General features: G+C 35.8%; 1 protein-coding gene across 2 annotated transcripts; it reads right to left on the minus strand.

Moving 5' to 3' along the window:
• Positions 1-16,491: 16,491 nt before the first annotated feature.
• On the minus strand, positions 16,492-22,940 carry LOC132299725 (amidase 1-like). Of its 2 annotated transcripts, XM_059796510.1 has the most exons (8): positions 22,778-22,936; positions 22,230-22,382; positions 19,800-19,924; positions 19,590-19,715; positions 18,391-18,532; positions 18,049-18,217; positions 16,852-16,986; positions 16,492-16,717 (listed from the first exon to the last, which is right to left on the minus strand). In XM_059796510.1, exons 1-8 carry the CDS (start codon positions 22,885-22,887, stop codon positions 16,574-16,576), a joined length of 1,104 nt encoding a protein of 367 aa, XP_059652493.1. In that variant the 5' UTR covers positions 22,888-22,936; the 3' UTR covers positions 16,492-16,573. The 2 variants fall into 2 exon arrangements, with proteins under 2 accessions (XP_059652493.1, XP_059652495.1); XM_059796512.1 differs by lacking the exon at positions 16,492-16,717 and having other exon boundaries at positions 16,856-17,576; positions 22,778-22,940.
• Between the last annotated feature and the right edge of the window lie 1,353 nt (positions 22,941-24,293).

Below are 24,293 nucleotides of genomic sequence, written 5' to 3' on the forward strand. Positions count from 1 at the left end.
AAAAATTTAAAAATAAAAATAAAAATTAGATATGATTAATCCAAAGCAATAATATAGAAAATGCGGACACATTTATTTTATTATTTTTTTAGTCATGAGGTACAGATACATGTTGACAAATCTAATGTCTTAAATTTTGATTTTGAATTTTTTATCTGGTTATACACTATTTGAAACACTTTTATTAAAATCTAACGAAAATTAAAAATCAGACCTAGACCGTTGTAGAATAATAAAAATAAAAAATATATATTATACCTAAAAAATGAAACCTCTGGTCTGGGTTTAGGTTGGTATTGTATTTTGGGCCTCAAGTGGGCATTCACTAATTTAAAACTTAGGCTCGTGAATTTTTCTCAGAAACAAAAGAAGTAAGCCCAACCCAATTAAAGCTAATCTCTTAATTTTTATTTTTTGTATTTTTTTCTTTTGGTTTTGTCTGATTGTACATGGTTTGAAATATTTCACAACTGAGTAATTTTAAACTTCTCTTAATGCTGTTCTTTGAATATTGTGATTTTAGAGTAATTTTAACATATATTATGAGTTAAGTTTAAAAACAAAAAATAAACTTTTAACTTTAAGTTTCAAATTAGTAATTTAATTCATGATAACACCAATCAAATGAGAAAATATTAATTTTTAAAATATAATTTTTTTAGGTATCCCTATCATAATTCTGTCATTTTTTTTTTTTTTAGATTTTGTCTTATTGTGTGTCCATATTGTATTGTACTTTTATTTTAGGAGTGGCCACGGATCGGATCGGATCGGATCGGATTAGGCATCATTCCTAATCCGATCCGCTCACAACGGATTGGAGAATTTTGAATCCGCCATCAATCCGTTAGTCCAGGGATCGGATCGGATCCAATCCGCGGACTAAATTTTCTAAATTAGTCTATTTTTAATTTTTTACCAATTTGATATTTAATTACAGAAGTGTAAAATAGAACATAGATTAACCCAATTTAAATGCATAATAACACGAATAATCAAATTATAAAATATTGCATAACCAAGAGGATAATAGTTATCCAAATTATCCGAAAAACCAGTAAGACTATGCCAATATTACATAACAGTAGCAGTGATGCCAGTGAAGTGAAATAAAAAAAGGAGAGCAAAAGTAGCAGTGAAGTGAAAAAAAAAAAGGAAGTAGCATACTAGCAGTGCAGTGAAAAAAAAAGGAGTTGCAGAACAATCTCCATGAATCTCCTCAAACCGTAGACTATCAGTAAATACTTACCCAAAAAAATAAAAAATAAAAAACGTCAGGTATGTGGCATACGGATTGCCACGAATAGAGTTGCTATATACTAATATTATATTATATATATATATATATTACGGATTACCCACGGATTGCCACGGATCGGATCGAATTTTTGACTGCCTAATCCGTGATCCGATCCGTAGACTACGGATTCAATTTTTTAGAATCTGTCACCGATCTGTGGGTCTGGTAATCCTATCCGATCCGTACAGATCGGATCAGGTTCGCGGATTGGCAGATTTTTTGCCCACCCCTATTTTATTCCATATCAGATCTGTGCTTTCTCAAATGACAATGTATCAAAATTTCAACTTACGGAAAATTTAAGGACTTTTGTAATAAATGACTAGTGAGTATTTAAATTTTGTATTTTATTTACAAGAAACACAAACACCACTTTATTGTTTTGGAGACTCTGAATTTTTAATATCCACTTTGGAAGGTAAAAGAAATGCTGGTTACAAAAGTCTTGATAATTATTTAAAAATACATTTAGACTGCGTTTGGTTGCATGAAATTGAAGATTTGAAATTGAAATTTGTGGAATTGGAAAAAAGTAACTCTCAAATTTGAACTAAAATTTTCTCTAATTTTATCAATTCTAATTCCAAGACTCTAATTCTATTAAGATGAACTAAGCCTAAGTGTATTTCTAAATCGATGGCTTAAAAGTAAAATTAGAAGAAATTTTGTTTAAACTTTGGACTAATTTTCTACTATTCGAATTACAATGCACCAACTCCATACTCCCGTACATAACTTTGATGTCTTTGATATCACTCCACCAACTAAGATCATCAAAATCTATGGTTAATATGTGGACCAACGGAAACTAAGACTGTTCATGATCATAAGGGAACAGATCATCGCCTTTAATTAAAACTGAATTTGCTAATTGGTCTAAGTAATTGGGGCACGTTGTCACGAAGTGATTCCTAAGACGCTTGGAGTATGGAAGACACGCATGCTGGTTGGCAAAGAGCAGAGTTTGACTGGGAATGGTTCCAGGGAAGGGGCGTGCAGGAGCACAGGATGGTACCTCTTCAGAGTTCAGGCAGGTCGACTCGGTTCAGTTCGAGGTGCTTGTCGCTGGTCGTGGACTTGACTATGAAGAAGGGAGTTGGCCATCCCTGCACAAACTGGTCGGGAGCTGGAGCCGTTCCCCTGACGAGGCCATGGCAGGCCGAAATCAGTCAGCATGTATCCTTGGGAGGGCAGGTCGTGGTGGCTGACCAGGGCGCTTGCGCGAGCTGAAGCAACGCCTTGGTGCCGCACGGGCCGTGCCGCTGCGCCAAATCTCTAGGCCCGTGACAAATGGTATCAGAGCAGGACTTGGGGTAAAGCACGGTGGGGTGCCCCCTTGTCGGTCCGGGAGGGGTCAGAGAATGAAGACGGTGCATTGAAGTTGCGTCGATGTGGAGGAATCAATGCAGTTGGGGGGGAGAGCCTCCATCTCCCCAGGAAGAGGCGTCCGTTGAAGTTGCGCATTGAAGGGCCGGAGGGCCGCGCGCACCAAAGTTCGTGCTTAGTCCTTGGGTGATGCAAACCATGGTGAAGGGCGAGCATCAAGTCGGCAGAAGGCCATTGCTTGCTCGGGATGTCGCGGAGGCGGCATGACGGAGAAGAGTCACGTCCTTGAGGAGTGGACGTCCCCTTGGTCCGAGGCCTATCATTGGGCGAGTGCAGTGCAGGGAGCTGCACAAGGAAGCGATGGTGGGAAGGCGAGCATACCGCATGGAGGCAGACTTTGGAAGGGAGTGGACGCAGTAGTGAAGCGCCGCACTGCGACGAGGACGTCGCAGGATTTGGGTGGGGGAGAATGTCACGAAGTGATTCCTAAGACGCTTGGAGTATGGAAGACACGCATGCTGGTTGGCAAAGAGCAGAGTTTGACTGGGAATGGTTCCAGGGAAGGGGCGTGCAGGAGCACAGGATGGTACCTCTTCAGAGTTCAGGCAGGTCGACTCGGTTCAGTTCGAGGTGCTTGTCGCTGGTCGTGGACTTGACTATGAAGAAGGGAGTTGGCCATCCCTGCACAAACTGGTCGGGAGCTGGAGCCGTTCCCCTGACGAGGCCATGGCAGGCCGAAACCAGTCAGCATGTATCCTTGGGAGGGCAGGTCGTGGTGGCTGACCAGGGCGCTTGCGCGAGCTGAAGCAACGCCTTGGTGCCGCACGGGCCGTGCCGCTGCGCCAAATCTCTAGGCCCGTGACAACGTGCCTAGCTAGATGTGCTCCTTTCTACAAAGAATTACCAATAGATTACTGTAACAAGGGTCATTTTGTCCCACATCGGAATCGAATGGGAAAAAGATTGGGTATAAATGGGTGGGTATGCAGCCTTACCTAACAGTTCGAGCTTTTGGGTAAATGGGCAAGTACCCACCCGTTACAGTTGGTATCAGAGCCAAACCTAATCCTTGATCCGGTGCCACGCCAAGCGCCCGTCTCGGAAGGCGTCCGGGTGAGTCCACCCGGGTAGGCAGGGTGGCCCAACCGCAACGAGGGCGTTGCGAGTTTGGGTGGGGGAGAATGTAACAAGGGTTATTTTGTCCCACATCGGAATCGGATGGGAAAGAGATTGGGTATAAATGAGTGGGTATGAAGCCTTACCTAACAGTTCGAGCTTTTGGGTAAATGGATAAGTGCCCACCCGTTACAATTACTCACTAGGTTGATCCTGATTTTCTCTAACTAAAACCGAACTCTTTTTGAGTTTCATTAAACAAACAGAAATGCATATAAAGGCTCTCATAAAAAAATTACAAAGTATGATAAATGAACTGAGCATTTGATGAACAATTCGGGTTTGATTTCACAAACGCTTAGTTTGTGTTCGTTTGTTTAGTTCAAACAAAAATCTTATATTTATTTATTAATCTAATCAAGCTCAAACATTTCTCTACCCGGCTTGTTTGTTGGGAGTCGTTTTGAAATCGTGAAAATGATAAATAATGTAGTTAAAATTTTAAGTATAAGCTTACCCTATGAGCTCTAGGCTCAATAAATCATTTTATTAACATGTAAAATACAGCCCAACCCAGCTAATATAATGTGTTTTTATCACTTTTAAAATAAGTGCTAAAGCCCATTTACCCAACTCCATTTTTGTATTCTGTACAGTAAAACTTTGGGCTGGTTGGGCCTGCTTTTTTTGCTTTTGGGCTTCCGATGGTTTGCCCTTTTGAATTAGGGAAAATTACAGTAAAAAAAAAACCCTCTTTATTCTGATATTGCGTTTTTTTCTATTTTATTGGAACTATGAAATTTCAATTTATAGGACCAAATTACCCTTTTATATTATTTCCTCTTTCTTTCTTTTGTTTGTTACATATATTTTAACCATATGTTCACTTGGATGGATTTTTTATTGGAAAATTTGAAGTAATATTATAAAATTTGAGTTTTAATTAATATGTGAAACAAATAAATCAATAAATATGACAAATACGAATTATAATTTTTTAAAATCAAAAGGCAATCAAGAAAAAAATAGTTGTAAAATAATATGCTAAATACGTAGTGTAAAAAAAATATAGTTACAAATATAAGAATCAAAAGATTAATTAATAATATTTTAATTAAATACAATCACAAATGTTATCGATAAAAAGAAATAAGTGAAAAAATAGAAAAATACATAATTATACATAATTGAAAAAAAGAATTTTTTTGAAAAAGGAAATAAAAATTAGAAAAAGAAAAATATATGGCATACTTCAAAAATAGGAATATATGTAACTTTTTTTTTTCAAAAGGAAATTAGAAGAAGGGGGCACTATTTAAAATTTCCATATAAATATATGTATATAGCAAAAATATGTACCTCTATATAGTAAGTTGGAGCAAGGTGAGGGGGCACGTGCCCCCTCTAGGCCTTAATTAGTTTTGCCCTTGACAGTAAATTACTATATATGTGTGTGAACAAAGAAAAGAAAATAATTGAAAAAAAAAATAGAAAAAAAAAAAAGAAAAGGAAAGAAACAATCTACACAAGATTTTTTTTTTCTCTCTCTTTAATGTGGATCTAGAGAATAGAGGGGAGAAAGAGTAAGAAACCCGAGTATATAAATAGTTAAAAACATTTGGAAAAAAAAAAAAGAAAAGAGAGGAAATAATAAGGTATGTTAGCCAAAAAAGAATCAAAGATTATATAGGTGTACATGGAAGTAGGATAGAAAAGAAAGAATAAATATAAAAAGATAATTTGGTTCTAAAAGTAAAAATTTCATATTTCCAATAAAATAGGAAAAGACGCATTAATTATATCTTCTATAATTGATTTTTCAGCCAATAAAAAGTGCGACTGTGGATGACACTCCTCTGTATATAAATGCAGACATGCAAAACAACAGCAGCAAAACCAACAAACCATAGTCGAGATCGAGAAAACAAACAACCCCTTACAACAGAGTCAGCAAGCCTAAACAAAGCCATCTAACTTCCTACCACATTATTAATACTCGGGAAATAAGATATTTCGTGCGTTTGAAGGGCACTGGTACTTGCTCAGTAAGCTTCGTGGTGGACAAGGGTGGATATAATGTGCCATATTGGAATCGAGACAAATATATATATATCTCATAGAGAAGGTAAGTCATGGTGGGTTGGCGGACGCATGAAACATAAGCCCGGGCTCCTCCTCCGATCCATTGTCTCACAGCATTCTCGATCTCTGATCTGCTGTAACGGCAGCTGTCGTTGGGAATTATTTGGTAACGGGCAGCTTGGAGAACCCGGAGAAGGTCGATTTTATCCCTTTGAGCAATGGCCGACTGGAAGTACTGTGAGGGGTTGAGAGTTGAGATTGAACAAATCCCATGTTTGTTCCACTCGTGAGTCCAGAAAGTGCGATTGCTCCCTCCACGAATGAGAGTCGGCCAAACTCTTCCGAGATTATTATAGCCCAATCTCCCACACTGTGCAAAGTGGAGTTCTGTAACGACTCACCCAACCACATGGTATGATATTGTCCGATTTGGGCATGAAGTTTTGCTCTTGAGCTTTACCCCAAAAAGTGTATGTATATATTATCAATGCATGATAAATAGAATCAGACCAAAAACTAATGAAAAGCTTACCACATTATTATTCAACCGCCCATAAATCGGTATAACGTTGGAATTCATCACTAGTTGCCCGTTGGAAGCAGCTGGCCACATCCCATGCAATGTGAAGTTGTTTTGGGCATTTACACATTTCCCATTGTTTATCTGACAAAACGATTTGGGCAATGTCTGTACCATCACAAAATGATGGTACGAGGCTTGGTTGTAGAGGTTGGAGGCGGCTTTGTGATGGTAGGAGTCTTGGTCTGAGAGGTTGGAGGCTTGGTAGCAAAAACCTAAGTTCGTAACAAGGAAAAATAAATGTCTTCATTTTTTAGGAGTGAGGTGAGAAAGGTGTGGCTAAGAGCCTAAGCATATGTATACCCGTTATTATCAAGTATACACGTACTCAATGAGAGTCCTGGAGTTACTGGAGTCCACACGGCTAATGGTACTAGTGGTGTGTAGTTTATTTTTAATTTTAATGTTTGTTTTAAATAAATGAATTATTATATATAAATGGTATTAATAATCCATATTTACTATTTAATGGAGTCAAAGTCTCATAATTTCGAAAAAATAAAATTGATCAAAATGGTGATGTGGACATGAAAAAGTATCAGTAAAGATAATTAGTGTTTTTTTTTACATGCAAAATAGAAGGCAAATTAACATCATTTTCTATAAATCTTAGGGCAAATTACACAAAACACCCTCAAGCTTTTCATCTGGTGCATTCAAAATAGAAGTTGGAGCAATAATACAAAAAGCTCCATGTTGACCGTTTGAGTATAATGGATAGGTGTAAATTTACATTTTTGACCTTATAATTAAGCCATTTGTTTATGATGAAAAAATTAGAAAAGATTGTGTAGTATTAAGTTACGTTTTTACCCCTCAAAAGATCTAGTTGGGACTTCTTTTCTTTCTTCCCTCTTGTGTGTGTATATATATATGTGGGGTTTTTGACAAGAATAACCCTATTTATTACTCTTCTTATGTTTGTAAGTTAATACAATTATGTAATTTTGTACTCATAGAAAATATTTTATTTATTTTTTTTGTTTTTCCCTCTCTTTTTCTTAGAGTTCATATTACCGGCAAGCAGTGCAAGAAACACTGTGAGATCGCCATCGCCCAGGGAGCATTACAAGACCGAGCAATTGTCAATTCATTGGATTCGGCTGGACTCAATATTTTAATTCTGGTTTCTCACCGAAATCAATGGATTCCGACTGGAATAATTCTCTTGTCGTCGATGTCATCTTATTGAACATGGAGTAGTAAAATAAACTATGAGAAAGTTGAGTTCCATTGATTCCAATCTGAATCCATATTTCAAATCTGGTCTGTATACATAGTATTACGAATTTGATGTACAAGCACTTTTATTTCAGTGTTTTCTTTCTTAGAAACACTAGAAAGCTCACAGAAGAAGGTTCACGACGACAGTGGCAAGCAATGGAATTTAGAAATAGTGAGAGAGCGCTAGACACAGACTGATGGAAAGAGAAGAGGACCCCAGTTATATTGTTGATACAAGTGTGTCACTTTTTGTCAATTAAAATAATAATCAGTTTAATGAATGAATAATTTAGTCAAGGTTATTTTTGTCCAAATCTTTTTTAACCTCTCACTATTTTGACTTTTAACATGCATAAGGAGATAGTGTGTCAAGTCAATAAAATTAGAGTGGTAGTTGACCAATATATCACCCCAAGTTCTATCTGAATGCAGAAGATGAAAAGCTTGAGGGTGTTTTGTGTAATTTGCCCTAAATCTTATTGTTACGGATCAAAGCTAACACAACATCAGGTTGAAAATGGCATCTGTATTGATTAGATAGTACCACCAAAGTATATATTGAAGCAGTGCCGGAAATACTGATCAAGGTAGTAAAGGAATGAAGAAGAAAGTAACTAGACAACTGAACTGTGATTTATTATTGTACCGCATTCAACGAATTTATACGTATAAAAATGAATATGACATTCAACAGATGTCACCTCACAAATATGTAAATCTTCACGCATACATAAGTGAGAAAGGATCGACTTGATCATAAATCTCTCGTTAAGATTTCACAACTCTCTCTCATAAAAATTTCAAAAAAGAGAATAATTTGTCTGCCTTGTTGCGTGTATGGGGTGGGGTGGGGGATCCCACTAATTGCGGTGGATGGGGTCATGTGTGTTGTGTTCCCACCAAAACCTTGGTCTGAACGGCAAAGCAGACACGGATGTCATTCAATTTGAAATTATTACTTCAATTTTAGGCCTGTGAGCTGTTTGACGCATACATACTAATATTAGTAGTGATTTCAGACTATTACTCATTTATTGGCTTAATTTTAATAGTGATGACTCCTTGCTTATGTTTTTAATAATGTCAGGTGTTATGGCTGTAAATGAGTTGAAGAGTTCAAAGCCAACTACTTAAAAACTAAACTCTTATTCTTATTCACTAAGTACATGAATTGATGAATCTCATCCAGTCATCCTATATTATGAAGTCATTTATTAAAATGAGATCAGATTGAACAATAATAGATTCTGATACAATTGTGTTATCTCAAAAATTTTAATACCCATCTATTGATTATTATGTCCTATTTTCTTAACAAAGTGATGAACCACATGCTTTTATTGTCCGTTTGTGAGATTTTTTCAAAATCAAGTATAAAATCCTGTAGTTTGTTTGATTTGTAATTGTAAAAATAATTTTCTATTTTTTTAAAATAGAAAACAAAAAATTTTACAAAAATTCTTAGTTCAATTTTTTAAAAACTTAGTTATAAAAATATCTGTTTTAAGATAATTATAAAAAATTATTCTGTGAAAATAGTTTTTGTTTTCTGAATTATTGAAAACTATTTTCAGAATTACAAACCAAACAGACCCTTATAAAAAAAATTCATTTCTTTTCTCTTCAAGCGAATCCCACAAAATTTATAAAATCAAATAAAAAAAAAAACTTATCCGAATTAACTATATTCCTGGGTACCCCCGCCAATTTTCTTAACCTCTCAAACTCAAGATTTCTCTTTTTAAAATGAGAAATCATACTAACTTCTTCCGAATTGATACACCGTCACTGTCAGAGGTGGAGCTAAAGGGGGCGGCAGGGGCCATCCCCTTCCCCCCTTAAAAAAAAAAAAAAATTATTTTTTTTCAATTTCTTATTATACCCTATTAAATTTATTATAGTATAAAAATACCCTTACTTATGACCTCTAAAATTCATATAAAATTTTAATTGGACCCCCTAATTTTTTTCAAAATACTTATTTACTGTCCCGGGAACTATGAATTAAGAATTAAATATAACTCTTGTCACCTCAAAACTTATATAAAATTTTAAATCGGACTTTTTAGCCTACTTTTGATAGCTCAAATCTTGTATAATAAGTTCATTATCGGTTGAATTTTACAACAATACATAATTATTTTATTTTCATGTCATACATAAAATGAAAAATTATTCTACCGTCTCCTCCTACTATTTAATAAAAATACACGAACCTTCTTTGTGAATCAATTCATGAGAAGTAGTAAAAACTAATATATTTAAAATATTGTGATAGATAGCAAGATTACAATAACGCCAACACCTTCAGGCAAAGAGATCCTCTATCTCCCTTCCTCTTTGTAATCATTATGGATGTAATGTCCTCTTTCCTTAACAATGCTATTCAGAGAATCCCTGAGTTCAAGTTCCGTTGGAGATGCAAGAAAAAAAGGCTTTTTGCCATGGGACTGTGATTCGTTATCTACTCTACTCCATGCTCTTAATGACTTCAGTAAAGCTTCTAGTTTGCATCCAAATTCTAATAAATGCAAGGTTTTTACTTCTAACTTAGCTACTGATGTTCAGATTAGCATTATGGAGGCTTGTGGCCGGTTTCGAGATGGGGCATTTTCCATTCAGATACCTTGGTCTCTCTCTTTCTTCAAGTAGGTTATCTGCTTCTTACTGCAAAAGACTGGTGGAGAGCATTACTTCTAGGGTGGGCAATTGGACTTCAAAGTTGCTTGCTGGTAAAGTGCGACTCATCACGTCCATCCTCATAAGCATTCATAGTTTCTGGAGCAGTCTTATTATATTCTCCCCTATCAAGTTTTTCAATAGGTTAATGGGGTCTTAAGGAACTTCTTATGGACTGGCATTGAACTCAAGTGTACATGTGCTATGATCAAGTGGAAGGAGGTGTGCAAGCCCAAAGAGTATAGAGGGGTTGGCATCCCAAATCTCTACTCCCTTAATAGCTAGGATTTCTGTCCTCAAACACATTTGGCATATGTTTAATGATGAAGGGCAATCCATTTGGTTTGACTGGGTTCATTCTAACTTTATTAAGGATGGTAGCTTCTGGACTCTCAAAGCTAACCAAATATGGTCTTCTAATTGGAGAATGCTCATGAAGTTGAGAGAGATGGCCAGGCCTTTCATCAAGCACATGGTGGGTGACGGGAAGCACATTTCATTATGGCATGATTTTTGGTTGCCCGTAGGCCTCTCGACAACAGGATCAATGCTGAATTGATTTCAAACTCTCATTGGAGTGATAGTGCCAATCTTAGCTCTCTTATTAGGCAGTACCATTGGACAATTCCCAGAGCCTTCCATGTTATAGCACCAACTGTGGGAACTACGGAGTTACTTCCGATCCCCTTATCAGTAACAATTCTCCTGATAAAGTTTTATGGACCCTCTCCTCCACTGGGTCATTTCACCTTAAGAGTACCTACAATACTCTTCTTCCCCATAGTCCTCGGATTAGCTGGTCGCATGTTATATGGTTTAAGAATCATATTCCGAGGCATTCCTTAATTTATAGCTTGGGCTGCTATCCATCACAAACTAAAAACCAGAGATAAATCGCTTTTGTAATAGGAAATTTGACAGAACATGCTCTCTATACCATAGGGATGATGAAAATCATGATCATTTGTTCTTCAATTGCCCATATTTCAGTAGGGTGTGGCAATTTTTTCAGCACAAATGTGGAATCTATATTGGTGAATAGGGGATCTTAGCCATTGCGAATTGGATAGCAAACCTGTGGTGCTCGGCATCTAATTAAGTCCCCCAAGGCCATGGTATATAAACTTTGTTTTGCTTGTACAACGTATTTTCTATGGACCTAAAGAAACAATACAACATTTACTAGAGAAAGTCTTACAATGGAGCAACTTTGTATGCAAATTGAAATCTGTGTTAGAAGCAAGTTCTCCATTGTTCAACTTACGGATTGTACAACATCGAGGTCTGTTGCTGCTGATTGGAGCCATCCGAGCTCAGACATCACTACCATACCTCATTAGTTCTTTCCTTCAGCTCGCTGTTCTCTTCCTTCCTCTTTCTATTCTCTGTTTTGTAGAAGGGTGGTAGTGGAGTCCCTTTTTTCTTTGCCCAGTTTTGGCTGGTCTTTCTCTTTGCCTTCTGGCCTGTATTTGGGCCCGGCCCTTTCCTTCTTTAGGTTCCTCCTAATAAACATTTAACTTACCCAAAAAATAATAATAATGCCAACAACATTAATAATATTATCACATATGTTAATATTTTTAGTTGGTACGTGTTACACGATAAATTCTATAGATACTCGGTATAAATTATTAAATCACTTCTCTATTTTGTTCTTGTGTTTTGTTGAATTTTGTCAAGTTAAAATGGTCTATTTTTCTCTTAATAATTTCATTGAGATAATAATGACATATTTTTCTCAAAATGGAATCAAATTCGACATATTCTTCAATAATGTTTTTTTTTTTTTTTCTTAAGTACTTTTTTAGGTTCATTTTCCTCAATTTTAGAGCTGTGTATTTTTTTTCTCAATATATATAATAATAAGAATAATATAACATAAAAAGTTGTATTAAAATTAATTTATAAAATTTTCAGTTTTAAATTATATAATATTAGTTCAGCCCGAACTCTATAATGAGAGGAGTATCATGCACTACATTGACTCTTTTTTTTTTTTTTTTGGACACCCCAAATTGTAATTCCTGACTCTGCCCCACTGTTGATTTGAACCTCTACTCTAGGATAGAGCGTTGAGTTGGTCTGCATACATACTTTAAGGTGATTTTGGAACATGACATGAACGGCAGATCAATGACTCTACTGTATATATTATGCTATGAAGAGAAATAGAGAAGATATCTAAGATAGAATAAAATGAGCACGTATACTCTTGCGGTACGTACAATTATTTCTCTTGCATCATCTCACTATATGCCTCTCATTTGTCCGTCTTGATCTTTTTTTTACTCTATAAGGAAGGCTCTCATTCCTCCATATTTAAATACACCTAGGAAGAAAAAAGAACCCATGCATTGAATTTGTCACTTTTAGCCATGTCACCTCTTGCAAGACGTAATTGTGGGTTTCGGTCTCTCATGCAAGAGGTGGAGAAGAGGCAGCTGTAACTAGAGTTTTTGAGCTTTTTAATTTGTTTTTCTAATTACATATGTGGCCTTTTAATTAAGAAGTAATCACTGCCAAGTCACTCTCAAACAGATTCAAGATACGAATCTTGAATTGTATTTATAATACGTATCACAACTCTTATTTAAATACTGATGGTGTAGGTGAACATGGAGTCCAAATTAAAGCTCGGCCTTGTTTGGTCAATTCACAAAGTCTGTCATATCATTTTGTAACACTGCATTAAAAGTTAAAACTGCATGCATGATCAACCCAACACTAATAAATGCATGCATATATAAACAGGCTTTCGTATATAAGAGAAGTCACTTAAGCAACAACCAAACTCCAAAAAAATCCAGGATGCATGATACATCGAGCAGTACTATACTGTACGTGTAAACCAAAGCATAAGCTTAATTACCTGTAAACCAAAATATTGCACAAGGAGTAATTAGTTATTAAGGCTGCTGATCATAATTTTATATATTAATATATAAATTAAGCCAAGGCCACACACACATATATATAACAGCAGAACTATGTACATGGAAAACAAACAACACTAAACCAACCAGAGTCGAGACACAACAAACGTACACCACCTTACAACACAGTGATCGGCAAGCCAAAACAAAGCAACCTAGCTAACCCATCACAGACACTAGATCGATTAATACGGAGGAAAATTGATATTTGGATGTGTGGCGTCTGCAGGGCACTGCCTCCCATAATTGTATTGTGGACAGTTGATATAGTTTGTCATATGGTAATCGAGACAAATATATATCTCATAAAGAAGAGGGACGCTGTTGCGGAGTAATCCGCATGAAATGTAAGCCTGGGCTCCGATCCTTTGGCTCACGGCTTTCTCGATGTCTGATCTGCTGTAATTGATGTTAGGGCTGGGATTTATGTTGTACGGGGCAGCTCGGAGAGCCTGGAGAAGGTCGATGTTATCCTTTTGAGCAATGGCCGACTGGAAGTACTGTAAGGCGTTGAGAGTGGAGTTTGAACAAATCCCATGTTTGTTCCACTCGTGAGTCCAGAAAGCAGCACTACTCCCCTTCCTCCAGAATGTAGGATTGAGGGTCGGCCAAACTTTTTCTAGACGACCATAGCCCAAGCTCCTAAACTGTGCATACATGTAATTAAAGTAAAGTTGTTTAATATATATATATATATATATATATATATATATTTCAATGCATAATGAATAGAATCAAAACAAAAACTAACGAAAAACTTGCCACATTATATATCGGAGGTACAGTGTTGGAATTCATCACTAGTTGCCCGTTGGAAGCAGCTGGCCACATCCCATGCAATGTGAAGTTGTTTTGGGCATTTACACATTTGGCATTGTTTATCTGACAAAACGATTTGGGCCATGTCTGTACCATCACAAAATGATGGTACGAGGCTTGGTTGCAGAGGTTGGAGGCGGCTTTGTGATGGTAGGAGTCTTGGTCCGAGAGGTTGGAGGCTTGGTAGCAAAACCCTGAGTTCGTAACGAGAAGAAAATAAATGATCTTCATTTTTTAGGAGTGAGGTGAGAAAGGTGTGGCTAAGCATATTTATACCAATTATTTAAGTATACTGAATGAGAGTACTGGAGTCCACACGGCTTCTGCTACTGGTGGTGTGTAGTTTATTTTTAATTGTAATGTTTTTTTTTTTTTTTTTTTTTTTTTGTCATAATTTATTGTAATGTTTGTTTGTTTGTTTTAAATAAAGACAATGTTCGTTAGTTATCACGCAATAAAGACATTAATTTTTTTAGTCCCAATCAACGCAACTTTGGATTCTCAACCCTGACTTTGGGATTTGAATGATCCAAAATTAACAGCCCACAGACTTATCAAAAAAAAAAAAAATATTAACAGCCCAACAGTATATATATATATATATATAATTTTATTTAAGCACGAGAAAATATGAAAAATATTTCTATCTGTTTTCATTGTCCCTCTACTATAATTATTAGGTTATTAGTGTGTTATAGGGTTGGATTGAGTGATTAGCTGAGACTCAAATATTACCGTCTTACTTTTCCTATCATTTTCTTTTGCAATCCTATTTTCTAAGATCATCAAACAAGTTTGCACTGTTTGATTCTTTGTTTTTTTTTTTTTGGGCATACTCCAACCAAAAACAACAAATACAAACTGCCGCAAGCCACCCTAATAGATCAAAGCGCGCAACTAGCGAAACAACTACTTTAAATTGAACAGAAAAGAGTGATCCCATAATGCTGATGAACAACTGGACTGCAGGAGGTGGAACAACTGAAAAAGAAATCATCATTAACAGAAGAGAAACTAACTGCACAACAAAGTAAATATATTCTTCGTCTAAAGCACACGCCTTGAAGCTCCCATTGATCAACACATTCAAGCCACATTTCTTCATTAGATCCATCCAAACTGCATAGCAATTGAGCAATTGAAAATTAGAAGATTGCTGGCATATTAATCATCACACAGTCACAAAACCCTGTTTGGTTTGCTATATATATAGCAGAGGGACAATAAAAACAGATAGAAATATTTTTCATATTTTTTCGTGCTTAAATAAAATTAAAAATATATATTTTTTTAAAAATGGTTGAAAATAAGGAAAGAAAAATAGAATTATAATGTCCCCGGCGGGCTAGCAGTGATGGTGGGGCTTGGGCCTAGCACACAGGAGGCCAGTGTTCGAGTCCTCTACTTAGCCTTCTAGTTTCGTCGATTAACCTGGTACTGTAGTTGTGGAACCGGTTGCAGTATCCCCAGTTTGGTACCCTGGGGGTGAGTCCGAAGGGCCCTGCCTAAGGGAGTTCTGGATTATCAAAAATAAAAAAAGGGTGAGTCCGAAGGGCCCTGCCTAAGGGAGTTCTGGATTATCAAAAATAAAAAAATAAAATTATAATTTTAAAAATTAAATATGAGACGAATTAAAAAGTGTACTAGATGGAAGAACCCAAGACTAGAGTACTAAGACGGGGGCAGAGGAAGGCCCAAACAAAGTCAAAGTTAGGAACATGAAAATACAAAATTGTAACGGGTGTAACTTTCCCATTTACTCAAAAGTTTAAGTTTTTAGGTAATATTGTATACCCACTAATTTATACCCAATCACTTTCCTATCCGAATCTAATATAGAACAAATGACCCTTGTTACACTTGGCATATGTGCACTAGGCTCATTAAATCATTTCATTAGGATGTAAAATCCAGCCCAGCCCAGCTAATATAATGTGTTTTTATTGCTTTTAAAATAAGTGCTGAAGCCCATTTTGTATTCTGATATTGGAGTCCAAAATCACCACCAAGAAACATCCATCCATCCTTGGGTGGTTTGGTTTGCAAAATATATCGTATCATTTTCGTATCCGATCATATATAAGAGAAGTCCGCTTGGCTACTGATACCAGATTAATATTGCAAACCATAAACTTTCCAAACCCAAAATATTGCACAAGGAATAGTAATTAAGGCTGCTTATTATTTTATATACTACATATTAATATTTAAAGCAAGAGTAATGACAAAGCAAAGGGCCACACGTATATATATATATATATATATATATATATATATATATATACAGACATGGAAAACAACAGCAAAACCAACAAACCATGGTAGAGATCGATAAAATAAACAGCACCTAAGTTCCTACCACATTAATACTTGGGAAATATGATATTTCGTTGTATGGCGTTTGCAGGCGGGCACTGGTACTTCTTCAGTAAGCTTGGTCGTGGACAAGGGCGGATATAATGTGCCATATTGGAATCGAGACATATTATATATATATATCATACAGAAGGTAAGTCAATTCTCAGCAATTTCGACCAGTTCTTTGAGAGTGCCATATAGTGTCTCAACAACATTCAGTAGGAACCCATCCGAACCATGCTTTGCCAACAAGGAAACGGCCACAGGAAGATTATCATACATCCCTAATGGTATGCTCACCTGTAGATTGAACAATTTTCAGAAGCGGCAAATTACTACTTTTATGGTAATCAAGTATGGAGTAGAGAAAGACAGAGAGCGGCAAATACTACTTCTATGGTAATCAAGTATGGAAAGAGAGAGAGAGAGAGAACCTGGCAAAATCCAGATACTCCAGCAATGGACAACAAGCTAAAAGCCCTGGCACCACATGTTTCCAGGGTAGTTGCCTCTGTTTGTAGTTTTGGCGGGGGACTAACAACTGTAGGTATTGCAAGGATGCCGAACTCCTATATGATTATATTCCGAAAAGCATACCAAGTGGGAAAATTTAGAACAAATGATTCATTAAGTTGTCTTACAACACTTCAAGCAAGTTGCAAGAGTATGTGGACATAGTCATATAAGAAAAAGGAAAAAAGAACAACTAATATGTTAGGAAAAGTAAAAAAGGACAAGTGCAGCAGCAGTTCCAAGAGGATTGTTCCTCCCTAAAATTAATCTGATGGGAATTTTCAAGGCTGAGACGATATGTTTGTCCAGCCATTCACATATACTTGAAAAATTTAGGGAAGAAAATCAATGGATCACAAACAAAACAAATCAAATCATCTTATTCAATTTTAAATCACACAGAGTATTATAAACTGTACACAGAGGACAAGTATTTTTTCTGCAGAAGTTATAACCTACGATACGACAATCTCTACTTCTATGCATAAATCTAATCTTTAATAATCTCACGAAGGAGGTGTCTTCTATCGTAAGAGTGATCTGGTGTCTAGACACCATTGGCAGGTAGCTTGCATGTAACTCCTCCGCTGCCAAACCAAAGGTGGAACGTTGAAGTCCAGTTTGGGATAAAATGGGTTTTCTTGCACTTATTAAGTAAAAAAAAAAAGCCACAAAGAAGAAAAGATATGGCGTTCAGATTAGCAGCATAGAATATAGATGCATAACAGGTGATTCTACATATATATATATAGGTTGAGATTCTTTAGAAGACAATCAATTGGAAAATAAAAAGACGCTAGCAAGGAACAATATAAGGAAAAGCCAAGCTCCAAAATATATTTTCACTACCTAAATGAATAGGAAATCTGTCTTCCTAATGTTGATACTCTCTGCTGTAGAATGTTTAATATTAGCCACAGCATCCACAACTACATTGGCCTCTCGTTACCCATGATAAGCCCAAAACAACTTTAGATAATGCGTCAGGTAGAATGCGTATCAAAACTATATAAAAATTAAACCAGAATTCCTTCTTAAAATTTGAAATTACTTCAAGATTAAAATTGCTATCTTCTGAGACATTGCCACACAGAGAGAGAGAGAGAGAGAGAGAGTACCCCTAGGAGCTCAGCGAGAGCAGCACGAAATTCAGTCTTCACAGAGTAGCAGACATCAATATGTGCATCTGTTGTCCTAACAGCTTCCCATATCCGTTCTGCTATTCCTGGTCCAAAATCAGGTTTTACCGTACTGACCCATTCACCATGATTCTTTTTGAATTCAATCCTACACTTGAAAAGGTAATTGATTTAGAAGTTGACAAGAGAAGAAAAAGCATCTTTTCAGATGCTAAGACTGACTGATATAAAATAAAATTAAAAAAAAAAAAAGGCATACAAGCCAAAAACTTAATCAGCACAACATTCAAACAAATTAAAATTTTTGTTCATGATCTGCACCTTTGAAGCAACCTCATCGCATTTGAAAGAGCTACCAGGGATGTTATATTATATTCTTGAGTTTCAATTCCTTCAAAATGCTTCAAACTTGGAACTTTGTCCTTAACATAATTCCCAAGATTTGCATATTTGACCATGTGACCTGTGTCACGAACGAAGTAAGGTAGATCCAAGAATATTGAATATGCATGTGAGATGAGTCTATATTATATAGCATGCTTCCAGGGGGGAAAGGGGGGGAGGGGGGTTAACTTCTTCGCAATTGTTCTTTTTACAAATTCGAGTACTTTTTAAAGATTTCATTCTTACAGGTGGATTGGTGTGCTAACATGTAATGGAAATTGATATGAGATCATTGTTTCTCTCTGATGTGTAAACTCCACATATCAACTAGCAGAACTTGACTAATAGCACAGTCATATAATCAACCCACTTACCCCCATATAACTTCTCTACTGATTGCACAAGAACCTTAGTCACACGATCAATTGGAATGCTTAGAAGCTTGAAACAATCTTCTGGAATAATAATATGACTAGGTTTCACAGGATCAAGGACAGGCAATTGTAATAGTACCCGTCCAACTCAATTCAAGATCACAGGATCCCTAGCAAACCACCCTGGAAAAGAACTCTGTGTTAAAAGAATGACTTGAAAATTAAGTTATGAAGCTTTATGTCATCACAGCTATGATATAAACAAATGTTAAGTGGAACCGTGTGGCCATAAGAACACATCATGAACCATCAAATGATTGTAGAGAGTGTGTTGCTGTGCAACGTGTGTGTGTGTGTGTGTGAGAGAGAGAGAGAGAGAGAGAGAGAGGTATTGCTGGATAGTGAGTGTTCTAAAGCATTCCTCAACATGATATTGTCTGATTTCAGTTAATCCAGTAAGCCTCCAGGCCCCCAAAATGTTTGAAAATTTATTCTTGTTCTTCCAGCGAGATTTAAAAGTAACACTTTTAAAAGAAATGCAGAACCCACCCACTCGACCAGTTATATTACAATTTTAACAAGAAAAATATCACTTTTTGGTTCCAATATAATTGAATATTTTTCAACCATTGCAGCTAAATGAACATTAATTGGCCCATATATTGCACTTAGGCTTTTTCGAGGCAGAGCTTCCCACTAAATAACAATAATTGTAAAAACCATGCAGCTGATTATCATTTCATCATCCAGATGATTCCTCACCTACGGTATCAAAACTCTGTGCCATAGGAATAACTCCAGTAGTTGAAACAGCACCATGAGAAGGGCGAAACCCCAAAATCCCACAAAATGCCGCAGGAACTCTTACACTTCCTCCGGTGTCAGTACCTGCAATATACGGGACCCTTTTGTTCATATGCAGAAGGATCTACTAAAAACCACCAAAAGGTATCGAGGAATGAAAAAGCGCACCCAGGGAGAAATCTACAAGCATTGCACCAACTGCAACTGCAGATCCACTAGAAGATCCTCCAGGGATACGATCTGGTGCGCATGGATTGGTTGGTGTCCCGTAATGTTTGTGTTCTCCATCTATACTGCACAATGAAAATAAATTTTTTTATTCGACTTACAAGTATATGCAAGAAGAACTAGGTAAGGGCCTAAAGCACCACATAAGCTGCTGGAATCCCAATTTGAATGCACAAAAATCATTATTTGGAATGGATTAAGAAAACATTTCAGGTCACAACAAAGGAGAAAAGGAAAAGACAAAATCAAGTGATCCCTTTCCTAAGAATCATAAACGGCATTCAGTTTTACTAGATGCGACCTTGATAAATTGATCATTAGATGCTATAAATAAATAAAAAAGAAGATCCATTTAGATAACGAATAGGGAAAAAGACCAAGAGCAGAACAAATTGAAAATGGCACTGCTTCAATTTTATTGAAGATCCTCTGAATACCTCCCCGGTAAGTGGCATTATCTTGTTCTATCAGTGTCATTTTTTTTCCCCAAATTAAAACACCTTGCCGGTGGAGGTTTGTTGATGACCTGAATTAATTTATTAAAGAAAAGCACTAATTACAAGGCAGACAGGAACTATCCCATCTTCCCCAGATTAGACCTTGGAAGGGCACAAAAAAAAAATTGAGGAATTTTAAACAAGCAAAAACTATTTCTCAACTTCACTGTAACTCACTGTTCAACCCTTGCTTGAGTAGTTGAGCTTTCCACTACTTTCTTCCAATTCTTCTTGCAAACCACATGCTCAAAATTTTCAAAAAAAAAAAAATTCTTTTAGTCAACCATATTGGCAACTAATAGGTTATTAAGCCTGAAATTCAAAAGAACATTGATCCTGCTTGTGATTTATTTGGGCCGATCATGCTCTATAGCTTATGCTATCATTATCAGAACAGAGAGAACCTCAATTTTTGATCACTTATAGGTATGGAATTTCTCATATTTTCTAATCTAACCTAAATCAACGCCTATGACTCATAGCCTTGTAAGATGTGAAAACGTGACCAGCATAATTAGGAATCACTACCTGATTCTCCAGCATCATTATTAAACATTTTCTCTTGATCAAATTTTCTCTCCTTTTATGTTAGTCAACCACGAGTATGATCCCCATTTGGTTGGGCTTTGGGAAATTTCTCAAACTCAGGTACACTTTCTAACCCATAATCCTGTACACTGATTCTCCTCATTGTTATCATGATTATGATCTTCCGCGACCACAAAATTTAATTTAGATTAACTTTTAAAACAGTCCCCAACGTTATGTTCATTATTTTCTACTACTTCTACAAGCTTTTCTGGACCCATGTAGTTTAAGGCCTTTCCTCCCATGCCTCTTTGAATTACAAACAAACGCATCATGCACCACTCTTTTGGATGTAGACAGAAAAACATCCTGTACCAACCATACAATTTTTGAAATAGAGAATTTTAAATCTTTCCTGAAGAGAATATATATTTATGAATTTAACTATAGTAATGGAGCGTAGCCCTTTAAATTTTACCAACAATACAGCCAAGTCATCTGATTGACAAAAACATATTATAGTGACAGTCATTTCTCTAATACCATCAAAATAAAATACAATATATATATATATATATATAAACAAACACATTTCATTGCCAAGAAGTACCTGGTAAAATAAATAAATAAATGTTAACATGGATGCTCTCATTTTATATTTGACATGCTAGAAGCTAAAGCAATTTGACAGCTGTTAACAAATTTGACAAATTTGGGTTTATTTTATCTGGAATTTAGGATGTCCTACAATGAATTAGTTCATAATATTCATTTCTTTTTTCTGTTATAAAGGGTTAAATTGTAAAGCAAGTAACTACAAAAATTGAAACAACTTGGTGGGAGAAAAAAAAAAAACTACAAATAAATTGAAATTTTAGTAATTCAATACATATGCAATTTTAGTGATTATCAGATCATCTCTCTTAAAAGGCCATCATCAAATTCGTGTTTCACCTTTGGAGGGGTGAATTGCATTCAAACCTAACCACCACCACTATTTAGCACAAAGTGATTGCTCAAACAGAATCCTGCCTACCATTGCAGCACGAGAATTTACCAATGTACTTGTCTCTTATATGCTTTTTAAGGTGATTTTGAGAAGTCTAAAATCCATTCCTTAGCAATAAATTACGTGACCAGATTGTGTTCAACATATTGAACAGAATAATCAATAAAATTCAATTCGTGCCATTTTTTAAAGTTGTGAAATTTGTCATACTGGTGGATATCTCATATGTAAACACAAAGTTTAGAATGCCCAATAATGTTATCCAAATGCCCCATCAAACAAGATTAAATTCATAAGAAAATGGGTATGTAATACAATTGCGTCTTTGACTCTAACCTGTATGCCATTTCATCCATTACAGTTTTTCCCACACATGTGGCACCTCCCCTTAAGATGGCCAACACGGCCGGAGCTGTTGTTGTAGCAGCCACATGAGTCCGTGCCCAATCCGGATTTCCAAACCCAGTCACGTATCCATCCACATCAAATCTGCTTCCAAAGTTCAAATCAAAAGGGATAACAATTAACACACACATAAAACTAGAAAAGAATACTAAAACCAATGAATGAAATTGATATATGAATTGGAAACAGACAAAAACTGGTTAACCCACTTCATATCTTTCACTAATTCCTAACAAGAACCAATAAAAAAAAAAAAAAAAAAAAATTGGAATTGATCAATAATCATGAAAATAGTGTAAGAAAATGAGTTCAATACGCTAACCAAGACATTATAACATATATAGTTCACATATTAATTGAATCATATTTGCTAAGAACTTATGAGGGAAAAAAAATTATTATTCGCAAAAATTAAAGAGTGAAATTATGAGGGAAATCACAAAATTGAATTAATTGAATCATATTTGCTAAGAACTCACATGTCTTTTATGGCAAAGGTCAGGCCATTCAATGGAAGCTCCTGAGATGAAGTGCTTGGCTGTAGAATAAAATTTTCCATGAAAGCTCCATAATCAGAGTCCCTTGCCATCCCCCCTACTCTCTCTCTCTCTCTCTCTCACTCTCTACGTTTTCCACTTGGCTCTAGCGTTGAACTGATGAAGTGATCATTACTAGAGTCTAGAGAAGCATCTATACGACATCGTTTCATATTGCCTTGGCAACACCTTTTCGTTTCGGATACACTGATTCACTCTATTGGCAATTTTGGCCCAATTGTAATCTGATTCTGCCAATCCTCGTCGTCTACGAAGGTAAGGATTGGATAAACAAATTGAATCACATCCACAGAGAAAAAGAAATTGTAATAACAAAAAAAAAAAAAAAATTTGCATATGATCTATGACAAGCAACAATCTAGGAAACTGCCGACTGAGACAAATTATATTATATTTTATATATATTTTTTCTTGTGGAATTCAAATCCAACAAGTTTGAAACACTTTTAAGGCCTTAATAGACTGGTGGTAGGGCATCTCCCCATTCCATCGGTGCTTGGGAGGCAAGTTCGAGCCTTCTCATCTACTCCCTCGTCAAAAATAAAAAAATAAAAAATAAAATCTTTAAGGACAAAATTGAGTAGTTTTGTATTTTGTTAATAATCTTATTGGAATAATGTGATTTTAATGTATTTTAAAATACATTATGATTAATTAAAAATATAATATAAAATTTAGATATCAAACAACAAATATTTAATTCTAAATTTTAAATTAGTGATTTCATTTTTGATATAACGAGTCAAATAAGTGAATTGATTTAATTCATGATAGTTACACATATAAATAGTAAATTGAAACCCAATGTAGATGCTGCATTTGATAAGTCTTCTAAGGAAGCTGGGGAAGGGGCTGCTTGTTCTTCAGGCACGCCTTTACCAGTTGCTATATATATATATATATATATATATATATATATATATATGTCAAGTAAGATACCAAGTCCAGATGGTTGAAGTACAAATAGACTCCAAACTCGAAAAAGCCCGCAAGGATTGGTAGTTGCTGCATTTTTTATTGTTGGAACTTGAAACTGCTAGCTCTGAAAGTGAGGCTCTCTCTTTTCAGAGAAGGGTTGAAACTGCTGGCTCTAGGAGTGGGGTTACATGATATGGTCTTAGAAGGCGATTGTAAGGCTATCGCGTACCTCCATTAAGACTCCCGAGTTCTCAGCTGGTGTGGTGTTACCGTGATATTCTATATATCTGCTTAGAGATGAGGACATGGAAAAATATTGCACCAGCTACTTATTAAGCTTGCAGATTATTTTATATATTAGTAATATTTAAAGCAAACGCCACACAACAGAAGTACATGGAAAACAAACCACATAAACCAACCAGAGACTACACAAACAACAAAACGTACTTCCTACATGGAAAAGTAAAAAAAAAAAAAATCAATGTTATTAAATATTATTAATTTTAATTGTGAATTC

Source organism: Cornus florida, unplaced genomic scaffold, assembly GCF_030987335.1.
Source record: "Cornus florida cultivar Cherokee Brave unplaced genomic scaffold, ASM3098733v1 CherokeeBrave_3.0.0_Hap2_Chr03, whole genome shotgun sequence".
Classification (NCBI taxonomy): Eukaryota; Viridiplantae; Streptophyta; class Magnoliopsida; order Cornales; family Cornaceae; genus Cornus; species Cornus florida.